This window comes from Phycodurus eques, chromosome 3, assembly GCF_024500275.1.
Source record: "Phycodurus eques isolate BA_2022a chromosome 3, UOR_Pequ_1.1, whole genome shotgun sequence".
Lineage (NCBI taxonomy): Eukaryota > Metazoa > Chordata > Actinopteri > Syngnathiformes > Syngnathidae > Phycodurus > Phycodurus eques.
Window position 1 is genome coordinate 28,744,560 of NC_084527.1, and position 12,978 is coordinate 28,757,537.

General features: G+C 38.7%; 1 protein-coding gene across 3 annotated transcripts in view; it reads left to right on the plus strand.

The window, feature by feature from the left end:
* Nucleotides 1-12,978, plus strand: part of galnt9 (polypeptide N-acetylgalactosaminyltransferase 9) — a 113,476-nt gene that overhangs the window by 50,084 nt on the left and 50,414 nt on the right. For all 3 annotated transcript variants that reach the window (XM_061673009.1, XM_061673010.1, XM_061673011.1), the window contains one exon: nucleotides 9,141-9,338. In XM_061673009.1, the coding sequence (XP_061528993.1) occupies nucleotides 9,141-9,338 (198 nt within the window). The remainder of the gene's footprint in view (nucleotides 1-9,140; nucleotides 9,339-12,978) is intronic.

Consider the following 12,978-nt stretch of genomic DNA (forward strand, 5'->3'; position numbering starts at 1 on the left):
CGGTGGCCGACTGGTTAGAGCGTCAGCCTCCCAGTTCTGAGGACCCGGGTTCAATCCCTGGTCCTGCCTGTGTGGAGTTTTCATGTTCTCCCCGTGCCTGCGTGGGTTTTCTCCGGGCACTCCGGTTTCCTCCCACATCCCAAAAACATGTATTAATTGGGGACTCTAAATTGCCCGTAGGTGTGAATGTGCGTGCGAATGGTTGTTTATTTGTATGTGCCCTGCGATTTGTTGGCAACCAGTTCAGGGTGTACCCCGCCTCCTGCCCGATGGTAGCTGGGATGGGCTCCAGCACGCCCGCGAACCCTAGTGAGGAGAAGCGGCTCAGAAAATGCATGGATGGATGGATAAATATTTAGAATTTGTGCTTGGACGAGTATGTTGTATATTTATGTAGGTGTAGTTTACCCACGTCTGCCTTGATTCCGTTTGCCCTTAATTAAACACTAGCATTTTATCAATCTGTCCCAGTGACAGAAGTGAGCCATGCTTCAAACTGGAATTGTTTTCTCTGCCTCATTTGGCAACTGAACCGGATTAATGGGAGGAAACGGAAGCATTTTGTGATTTGGAGCTTCTGTCTGTCACTCCTGAACCCCATGACTGCAGAAGAGACACAGGGGAATTGTTATTTATTGTTTATTCAAACGTCTGCACTTTTACAATCTCAGGTTATAAATGATTAATCATTAGCAATGGCATCCGTTCCCTGCTGTGTGGATGCTGAAAATGCTATTGTGCATGTGACTCTAATGATTTTCTTTTCCTTTTTAGAAATTAACTCTGAATATTAAATGTTGTGTTTTGTGCTCTAGTATTGGTGGAATTCTTTATTGTAAAGAACCCTAGTAAAGCTGCCTCCACGCATACATATATATTTATCCAAAGCATATTTGCATTATTATGTCTCTTGTATTCATAATGTAGCCCTATCTACTCATATCCTATACAGTGCTGTCCAATGAAGTGTGGTGAGGTTCACTAATATTAAAGTCAGATTTACAAATTTATGAGCCAAACATAGTGATATGTTTGCCATTGAATTAGATTAGAAAACCTATATTAGTCCCACAATTATAAGACAGGCCCATACACAGACATAAAGAGTCATAAAAAAAAATTAGACCTTTTGTTTTCTTCAATTTCTTGTTCATTTTAATGTCTGATACCACTAGAGGTATACTGTATTACCTGAAGAATACAATGAACATGACAAAATTGTTGCTGATTCACTCTTTGTCCTATTTGACATGCTCCCCCCAAAATTTACCTCTAGTTGTACCAAGCCTGAAAAACAAACTGAAGAAACAAGGGTAGTCTAATAATTTTTTACATAACTGTATAAATACATACAGTATATATATATGTGTGTGTGTGTGTGTGTGTGTGTGGACACACACACACATACATAACGGCTATCGGGTGAAATAGATTCTTGGGACTGAACAATGTTTCCAAAAATATATTAGTTTCCACTTGTCACTTAAAGTGCCGCTGACAAAAGTTCCAGAAATGAGCGCTGTTGTTTACTGGCGCTGTGGCGAAATGCACACAGAGAATGGGACGGACGCATTTCCAGGTCAGAGATACAAAGTATGACTAGATCCAATTCCAACAGACGTGCTTCCCGTGCCTTCGTGGTGGCCATGTTGAATGTGGGGCATTGACGTGGCTGCCATGTGTCCATGGTTACATCTATTCTGTTTTGTACATAGAGCAGAGAGAGAGTGGCATGGCTGCGGCGTTAACTATGAGGAGTAGAAAACACAAGTCTTTGGAGTCTGGAACATGCTATTTTCGGTAAAGAGTTATTTTTGTCAAGCCGTTCACCTTTAGCAATGGATTTGGAACTAGCAAGCACACTAATTACTTGTGGCTCATGTACATCATACACTATTTAAAATGGAACTCAAAAGACAAAGGCATCTGTTTTTTATTTGGGTTCGTAGGAGACATGACTTCATGGCAAAGAAAATGATGGGAGTCGAGGAAATGTGATGTAACATTAAAGTTGTTGTAAGCATATATATAAATCATTTAAATAAATCAGGTGATTAATCAGTTATCTTTTTTTTTTTTCTCTGCCAAACATCGGTAATGGCATTGCCCTAAAGAAGTCCATACCAGGTCGCGCCCTAATATGTATATACAAATACCCTTCCTGACACAACCCCATTTTTTTATCTCAGCTTTGGACCGGCAGTGGCCCGGGGATGTGGGCACTGGCCAGGAATTTAACTCACACTGTCTGCACGAAAGACAGGTGCATGTCCAATTACACTCCCAGTCTTATAAAATTCCAAAGTACATAAAATTACATTCGGGTTTTTTTGAACATGCAAAAGAAACACTGTGATTTTTGATCTTCTCAGCCAGATCTTCAGCACATTTGGCAACAAAATGGAATTCAATCTAACGCCGCTGAAAGAGCCTTTCATGTGTCAACCACGCGCAATAAAAAAAACAAACCCTGATGTGACATGAATATTCTGCTTTTATTCTTATACTTTTTTTCAACCCTGCTCTTTGTTCTGTCAGGAGAACCACTGTGAATATGCAATCTGATACTGTATGAATCTGTCAGGAAGGAGAAGAGTTTAAGGACTCATCTTTTATAGGGAGTCTGTATTTTTTAAGTTGCTAAAGGCAGTCCTAGTTTGGTTTTTTCTTTGAAATATGCACCACACAAACACTGCCAAATGCACTTGTCTACAATATGTACAGTGTACTGTGTGGATTATACTAGAATATCCTGTCACATAAATTATTTAGGCCATGAGTGAAAGCCTCAAATGGTAAAATTGAATCTCTTCTTGCATGGCTAGTCACATGTTCTGATACATTTAGCCCACAGCAGAATTAAAGTAGTTCTTATTTTAGGCATTGAAGGCCCTGCTGCTCTTAAGGAATAATTCTGAGCACTCCGGAAGATGAATAGAAGAAAAGTCAGCAACATGATATAGATTGGTTAAGGTTTAAAAAGTAGTAGCATTCTTCATTTGGCACAGGGTAAAAGACAAAAAAACTCAAAATTGAACATACGTAACATACAATCACAATTGTATCTTTGAATAGACATATTCTTATGCTTGTGTGTGACTGCATTCGATTGGTGCACCAAATGCTGTAGCCCAAATGGTGTTCATTCTTGCTTAATTCCATGGTACAGTATGGTTATCCATTCCATTCTGCAAAGTTGCAACGTTCCTTGACTGTTTGTCGTCAAGCTTTTATCTCCACTGATTTATTTAAACCAGTCAACAACATTTTCACCGGTTTCTACTTATTGGATATTTCTGATGGCACAATAATCAGTTTGTAATAGCCATTATTGATATAAAAAAAATTAAAAAAACAGAATTAAATATATTCCAGTATCATTTATCACCAACAATTAAAATTATACTTATAGCTGAAGCTCACACTATTGCTTGACTGTTCTCTATGTATGCGCTCTCACAAATTTGCATATTGATTGTGAGAGGCTTTCATACAATACACCAATCTGGAGCAATTGTGTGTTCAACGTCTTGCTGAAGGACACTTCTATGTGTCCAACCTGTAATCTTCGTTGTGGGAAAGTCAAATGCATGGCAGTGTCATTTTCACAAAGCATGAAATAGTATGAGAACCTCAATAGCATTTCTCTTTGTGCTATTCAAATTAAGCTAGAACCAGCAGGCAACTGTTTCAAAGTTGGAAATAGGATCAGCTTGTTTGCAAAACCAAAATGTATACAAATACAACATGTCATTAAATGTTGCAGTCTTTTTAAAAACTGTGGAATCCCAAAATGTCAAACCTATCAATAACGAGGAAACTGTATTGATGTCACAGTGGAAAGTATTGGTTGATGAACGACAGCAAATGGCTATCAAGGTGGAGTTGAAGCAGTTTTAATAGCTGTGTCATTATTTTCAGCCATCTTTATCAAGCTTTTTTGATACGTCATAGCTGATTATGTGTTATACTGGTCCGCTTCAATAATACTCTGAGCCCTACCCCCACGTGAAAAGTAGTAGTTTTGCTTGGGAAAGACAAATGGGTCCACTGAAGAGAAGTAGATGAGGCAAGAGAGCAATGGAATCAGGGTGAATGGAGGCAGTGGGCGGAAAGATACAGAGAAACTACAAGTGTGGGAGTATCCTTCAGAGACACATTTATCACGGTGTAATTGCAGCCTCTTTTTTTATAAATTTAGAAGTATATCACATGACTGGCGTTAAAGATATGGTGGATATTATCTCTAAGCATGAGAAAGGGGGTACTAATGTACCACTGGCAGGGATTTCACTGTGACTCTGTAACAAAGACATCAAAAATATTGTTTTTCAGCCAAGGCTCTGATTTGGTATTTAGCACCAACATCGAGAAGAAGGAGCCCTCTGCTTCTTCAGTAGACATCTGTCAACAACAAATTACTAAAATTATGAACAAAATCTATTAGCAGCTTTATTGATTAGCTTCACTGCTGCAAAATATTTACAAATATACTTTTCTGTGAATGAGGGTAACATCCAATGTATATCAGATGTGGATGTTAATGTGCATTTGGCCATGTCACAGCTTTCTTTGTAACATTCAGGACTGTAATTTCACTGCCGTTTGTGACTTATTCCACATTTTTTAATATGTTTTAGGAACTTCCACAAAATCTATTGAGGTTTGATATATTAAATACCTTATCAATATCACCGAAGTCGGCCTTTGAAAATATCCTTCAATTATTTTATCCTTTATTTTTTTTCTTTTCTTCAAACCTGTTTTAATATGATGTACGTATCTATATCCTTTCTGTAGTTCTTTTTCCTTAAAAATAATTATATCAACCAATTGTGAAATCCTTCAGATGAAGAGAGCTTTTAAACAAGGTTTTCTCTGAAAAAAAAGCAATGTAAGCTTCTCTTTTTCTTTATATTTTGCTTCAGGAGGCCTTGCTCTGGGATAATGTTGGCATTTATTTTTATGCAGAGGCGATTTGAAATGTGGTTCTATTTGTTGATCTGCAGAACATTTATTTTGCCAGACCTTCACAATTCACATTATTAACAGTCAAGGGAAATGAATCTGGCAGTTGATTTGGATGTTAAATGATGACAGTCTGTCAGTCAGTCTGTGTTACTGCCGGGAACTGAGCAGAATGCATATCGGCACAGAATGAAATGTGAGGTGACATCTGCGGCTGCGTGGTAATGCTCTCACTGTCATTGGGTGGATTAGGTATTATAGTTGATGCCTTCTTGATATGGACTTTAATTTGCCATAATTGTCAATTATTTCCTTCGCAGATGTTGTTAAATCAATTGGGCCAACCTCTTGTCACATGATTTAGTGGAATGTGTGAAAGAAAGTTCTACATTGTAATTAGTAAAGGAAAACAAACAATGTTTCTGGTAACATGAAAAACCTCTATAATAGTATAATGAATGCTACTTAAGAAAAATAACTCATCCAAGTGAAGCTGTGATATAATGTCAAAGTAAACATCAATGGCAAAATATACAGTTTTGAGTGCAACCTTTGTTTGGGAGTGCTAGATACATGTCCAATCACAAATGGTATATAACGAGATAATACAGTTCGATAGTCGACCAACTTTCTCATTCGACTGAAGGGAGAAAAGTTTTGTTTTGACTCGTACTTTACTTTGAATGGACCTCTTAATTTTTTTTTTCTAATTCCGAAGTCTCATACCATAATTTCTCGTGTATAATGCGCCTTTTTTACCCTCCAAAAATTGTCAAAAGTCAATAGTGTGCATTATACACAGGTATAGGAGAAAATGAAAAAGACTTTCACATTTTATGAATGTATACCGCCAAAAAGCTATACACTATCATACCACTATGCCACCGCCCCCTAGAGGTTAATCAAAAAGTTGTACACTTTCATTCTAGTATGCCACCTAGAGGTTATGAATAAGGTGTAGACTACATTTTCATTCCAATATAACAGGGGTACATATGACTGCATATATATAGAATTGTGCTCATAAGTTTGCATACCCAGGCAGAATTTGTGGATTTTTTAATTTTTTATTTTAAATACGACTGATGACTGAACAACAACCATCTTTAACATATTTATGGTTATTTTTTGTTTAATGATAATGCTTTTCTGAAATGCTTGACAGTTTAATTTGAATCCCATTAAAATAAAATTAAATGTGTTTCGCCTGGTCTTTCATGTTGTCTGAAAAGAATTGTACACATCTTACAAATTCTGCCTGGGCAATCAGAATCAGAATCAGAATCAGAATCAGAATCAGAATCAGAATCATCTTTATTTGCCAAGTATGTCCAAAACACACAAGGAATTTGTCTCCGGTAGTTGGAGCCGCTCTAGTACAACAAACAGTCAATTTACAGAACACTTTGGGGACATAAAGACATTGACAAAAAACAATTGTGCAAAAAGATGCAGAGTCCTCTAGCACTTAGAGCAGTTCGAACGACTAATATTGCAATAGTCCGGTGCAATGACCATTGTGCAAAGGGCGCTGAGACTTCAAGGAGTGTATGCGGTTTAAAGTGACAAGTAGTGCGATCATCTGGGACAATGTCGGTTGTGCAAATGTTACAGATACTCCTCAATCAGTGTGCAAATGGAGCAGATGCTACTCTGGCATGAGTGGCCAGTATATGCAAATAGTGCAGCATGGCGAGACAACTACAGTGAGTGCACAAGTAATAAATAATTGGCCCCACAGAAATGTGACAACGAACTCAAGTCAAAAAATTGCCAGCTTGTTGTAATGGAATTATAGGTTAGGTGTTTAAGAAGTTGATCGCAAGAGGGAAGAAGCTGTTGGAATGTCTACTAGTTCTAGTTAGCGTTGATCGGTAGAGCCTACCTGAGGGAAGGAGCTGGAAGAGCCGGTGACCGGGGTGCAGACGGTCCGAGAGGATTTTGCACGCCCTTGTCTTAGTTCTGGCAGCGTGCAAGTCCTCAATGGTGGGTAGGGGGTTACCGACAATCCTTTCAGCAGTTTTGATTGTCCGTTGCAGTCGGAGTTTGTCCTTTTTTGTAGCAGCACCAAACCAGACTGTGATGGAAGAACACAGGACCGATTCGATGACCGCTGTGTAGAACTGTCTCAGCAGCTCCGGTGGCAGGCCGTGCTTTCTCAGAAGCCGCAGGAAGTACATCCTCTGCTGGGCCTTTTTGAGGACGGAGTTGATGTTGTTCGCTCACTTCAGGTCCTGAGAGATTGTAATTCCCAGGAACTTGAAGGTCTCGACGGTTGACACAAGGCAGCTGGACAACGTGAGGGGCAGCTGTGGCGAAGGATGCCTCCTGAAGTCCACGATCATCTCTACCGTCTTGAGCGTGTTCAGCTCCAGGTTGTGTCGCCCGCACCACAGCTCCAGCCGCTCCGCTTCCTGTCGATATGCAGACTCGTCGCCGTCCTTGATGAGGCCGATGACAGTGGTGTCATCTGCAAACTTCAGGAGCTTGACAGTCGGGTTCGCTGAGGTGCAGTCGTTCGTGTAGAGAGAGAAGAGCAGCGGAGAGAGGACACAACCTTGGGGCGCCCCAGTGCTGATGCTGCGTGTGGATGAGGTTGCCTCCCCCAGCCTGACCTGCTGTGTCCTGCCCGTCAGAAAGCTGTAAATCCACTGGCAGATGGCAGGTGAGACGCTGAGCTGGAGAAGCTTGGTTGAAAGGAGTTCAGGGATGATGGTGTTGAACGCTGAGCTGAAGTCCACGAACAGGATCCTCGCGTAGGTCCCTGCACTGTCGAGGTGTTCTAGGATGAAGTGCAGTCCCATGTTGACCGCATCATCCGCAGACCTGTTCGCTTGGTAGGCAAACTGCAGGGGGTCCAGCAGGGGACCTGTGACACTCTTGAGGTGGTCCAGCACGAGACGTTCAAAGGACTTCATGACCACAGATGTCAAAGCGATAGGCCTGTAGTCATTCAGACTAGAGATTGCAGGTTTCTTGGGGACTGGAATGATGGTGGAGCGTTTGAAGCAGGATGGAACTTCGCACATTTCCAAAGATCTGTTAAAGATCTGAGTGAAGACTGGAGCGAGCTGGTCCGCGCAGACTTTGAGGCAGGATGGGGACACATGGTCCGGTCCTGTTGCTTTGTTAATCTTCTGTTGTTTGAAGATGCGTCTCACATCCTGTTCATGGATGGTTAACGCAGAAGTCAGAGGTGTGGTTGTGGTCGCGGGTGCGGCCGGGTGGGTGTGTGGAGTGAAACTGTCCTTTTCAAATCCGCCACAAACATATGAACATATGAGCACAACTGTGTGTTTTCTCATTTACTAAATAAAAGTAGGGCTGTGAATTTCAAAATAAGAGCAAGTAAATAAAAATAAAAGTATTGTGTTCAAATAAAGTGCTTAACTTCAGACTCATTATTTGAAAAAACTAACGAAATACAGATAATACTTCATGTTTTGATCATATGGATAGAAGCAAAATCATGCGTTATAAAAACGCATTATACATAGGGTGAAGCGTTTTTATACCTGGTGCGCATTATACACAAGAAATTACGGTAATTGTTGCCAAGAGCATTGTTGGTTTATAAATTAATCTGTGATTCTTTTCTTTCCCCTGCTTCCAAAGGGCTGAACCTATTCTAACCCGAATGAAAGATTTCAGGCAGTTTTAATAGCTGTGTCATTATTTTCAGCCATCTTTATCAAGTTATTAATTTAGAATAGCTCTTTTGATACATCATAGCTGATTATGTGTTATACTGGTCTGTTTCAATCATACTCTGAGCCCTACCCCCACGTGAAAAGTAGTAGTTTTGCTTGGGAAAGACAAATGGGTCCACTGAAGAGAAATAGATGAGGCAAGAGAGCACAGGAATCAGGGTGAATAGAGGCAGTGGGCGGAAAGATACAGAGAAACTACAAGTGTGGGAGTATTCTTCAGAGACACATTAGTAAAGTAAAGTAAATAAGTAAGTAAATAAGAATAAAAGTATTATGTGTTCAAATAAAGTGCTTAACTTCAGACGAATTCTTTGTAAAAACGAACAAAATACAGACATAGGTTGAAGCGTTTTTATACATGGGTGCACATTATACATGAGAAATTACAGTAATTGTTGACAAGAGCATTGTTGGTTTATAAATTAATCTGTGATTCTTTTCTTTCCCTTTTTGCTTCCAAAGGGCTGAACCTATTCTAACCCGAATGAAAGAGGATCACACCCGTATCATTTTGCCCGCTATAGACAACATCAAATACAACACATTTGAGGTGCAGCAGTATGCCAATGCCGCCCACGGCTACAACTGGGGGCTGTGGTGTATGTACATCATCCCTCCACAGGAGTGGCTGGACAAGGGTGACGAGACAGCCCCTATCAGGTGAGCACTTCAGCAAGTGAACAACATCCATAATAGATGAGGATGTTTGATGAAATATGGAGTTTGTGACTTATTCATGTGGGGAAGCATCAAACTAAGGTCATCTTTAGACTGATGTCTAAAAACACACAAATAAACATTCTCATTCAAAGCTGTCTAATGACCATGATAAATACCTTGACTTGGATCCAGAATCACAAGGCCACAGCGATGCTGCATTAATGTACTTGGGTGGCATCCAAGATCCATCTTGGATCACGTTGCTGTATAATCCTTTAATTAGTCACGCGTTCTTTGTAAAATAATAGACTCAAAAGCAGTACCTGTCTTTTTTTTTTAATTGCAATAAAATTCAATCTATAGTATGAGTCAAACACATTTCATATGGCAAAAAAAGCTATTGTGAGTTTCTTAGACTCAGCTCGTGTGCAAAGAGCTGAATACAAATAAAACATTTGAAATATATATCAAAATTCAGCTGAATTTCGAGTTGGCATAGGTTGTAATTAGTAATGTTGAATTTATATTTTTTTGGTATTAAAAAAAACAGGTAATATTCACACACTCAGAGTATGCCTGTACTTTGTCATTAGATTCAAGCATTATTTACTGTCACAATGATAATACATACAGAATGTCCAAATCTGCAACAAAATATTTTTTTTCGTTTGACACATGCCAACTCCTGCACAATGTTTTCTGGAAATCAGTAAAGAAGATTTTGTTGCATGTTACTCACAAATGAACAAATAATCTGTGATTAAAACCTTCCCCACAGAAGTGAACATCTGTTCTTTTAATGTGTATTTTTAAGTTCAAAAAGTGTGAGCACCGCAATTATGAAATGGGATTTTTTTTCTTCGAATGGTGAAAGCAACAATAATTTGCTGTTTTAACAGTAAAGTAATACAAGTTTTGAAACCATTAATACTCCAAGTTGAATGTACTAACTTCAGAATTACCACTTTTTTTCAAAAGAAATCACTTCTTCCATAAGAACATTCTCATTGTCAAAGGTAAAGGTCAAGATCAACTTCTAAGCAGGACTTATTATTATTATTTTTTAAAGTGACCTCATCATTTACTTTTTAACTACATCCATTTAGTTTAAGGTGCCATGATTCTCATTTTGTTGCTATGACCAATACAGAATCTGGGTCAATCTTGTGATTTAGACATGCATCCTTCCCCTCGCTCCCATAAAAATATGATGTGTTGGTTACCATGGTAGCGTAGCATAACCGGTATCGGCGTCAAGGCTCAGAAAAGGCATAAGCATCCTCGAATCCAGAGATGCACAACTAGATTAAACGTGATGTTTTCAATCATTAAATGTCATGTCTACAAATAGATAAAATACAATTTAGCATCCAAGTCCCTTTACTAAACAATGGCATGGTTAATAACATATACAGTACACTAAGCATTTTGGGTGAATACTCAAAAGATTTATTCTCATTTTAATGGAGGTCACTGTTGAACAAGCAGTTCTGTTGAGCGTCCCATTGGTTATTAAAGGACATTTCTCTGAATAAAATATAGCTGAGGAAGAAAATGCAGCAGTCGTCAAGTTAACGTTTTGGATCTGTAACATAGCGCAGAACAGAAATGTGAAGAACATTTTGGCTGTATTTCAGGTACAAACAACTGAATAAGAATCCGGTTTAACAAAACGAAAATCACAAGAAGCTGTATGTAGTTTGAAATGTCATAGTCAACTTAGTAATTGATATCCTTGTATTTATTAATTAGTTGGAATTTAAAAACATAATTTTTGGGACACTTAGAGCAAATACAAGACGTCACCACAAGATTAAATATTTATTGATCGACAAATTTATTTGGAAAAATTATTAAGCATATACAGTATTTGAGCTGTATCAGGATTTTAGAGCTAAACGGATGATTGTTAAGGTTAAAGAATGAATCAGTCAGAAGCAACTTGATTATCGAAGCTGAACAGTTGGGTGCTCAAAGTTCTGCAGAACACAAGGTCAAAGCTATTAAGTTCTAAATCTCAGAGTCAATTCTAAACTCATTGGTACAGGGGGAGTAGGAATAAGGTCATTTTTATCGTATTCCTTCGAGTGTTGGCTGAAGATCTTCAGCTAAGCTATAAATCAGCAGTAGGCTGATGCTTAATACCACAGTGTCCTCTCATATTCCAGTTCATGATGAGATCAAAGTACACAAATAAGGTCAACCTACACTCAGGAGCCAAAACATCAGGCAAACCTGCAAGCTCTAATAATATGAAATATAAGCTGGTAAGATATGTCTATGCAAATATTAAGATAATCATTTATGTTTGATCAACATCTTCACTTGTGTTACTTTGACTGTCAATTATTCCAGTTATTACTTTTCTGCATTTCCCCCTTCTCATGCAGCTAAATAATGTGACCAAAAGTAATCTGGAGATACAAGTCACTTAAGTTCTACACCACTGCAAACTACAACGCCAATTAAACACATTGTTAAATGAATACTGTACCTCTCTGACAGTGTTGCATTATAATCTTACCACTGGCAGAATTTTAAATTGCCAGTGAGGTTTTGAAACCTCAAACCATGAATAAGAGTGAACACAATGATTTAAGGGGATACCTTACATGGCTTACGCAATGTATTTCATAATGCTACTCCACTACAGGTCAGTGCAGATATGCATATTTATATATGAAGCAGTCTTAAAAGTGACAACTTCAGCCGAATGATAGCTAAGTCTCTTCGGAGTGAGTGGGATGTGCATACAGTAAATTCATCATTCATCATCATCATTTGTAAAAGGTGTGAAAAAAGGTGTGGAAAAAATCAACATGCTATTTATCGGTGCTGTATATGCCTTTCCTGCCAATGTAGATGTTCCTGAGACAGGGTAAGAAACTGACACTTGTTAATAGAAAAACTTGGTCCAGAACCTTGAAAATGAATGCAAAGGTTGTAGTTACTGTTAACCAAGAGTTTTTAAAAAAAAATTACAGCTCTTGTACTGGTTCTTATTAGGTGTGAAAGTGTGTTAATTAAGTGTCCGGTGATTGCATTTGATGTCTGTAGTTACAGTATGCCAATATTGTTTTACTTCAATATTTGTACCTTTGATAGATACGATTAGAGCCGTCAGCATGGCAAAAGGTGATTCATGTTCTCCATTGCAATTTGCTGCTTATGGACAGATTGCCTGATGGGTAAAACGTTTCAGCTGTGTGGATTTCTTTTGGAAATCATTCACCCAGTTGTTCAGCAAGGTTTCTTCCCATCAACAACAGAAGTTGGGTGGCCATTCAAAGCTCATCCTCAGTGCCCTTTCTGTTCGTTTGAACACTAAAGACAAAAAAAGGTTTAAAGAAAGTGCAAAAACTCCATGCTTGCAATTATTCTGATGTTTACGCAGAAGACATTTACTTTGGCCACTAACATGGCTGAAGCAACCTAGCAGGTCCCAGAGGTTCAGACCTCTTAATTTTTTTTTCCTTCTATGAATTATGTATTAATGTGAATTGATTGACAGATGTTTGAATGATTTTAGTATGTTCATCAACACACAGAAGTATGGAGGAACAAGAGTGCCATAAATAATGTTCATCATCTTCATTCATCTTCCATACTGCTTAGCCTGACTAGGGTCATGGACGTGCTA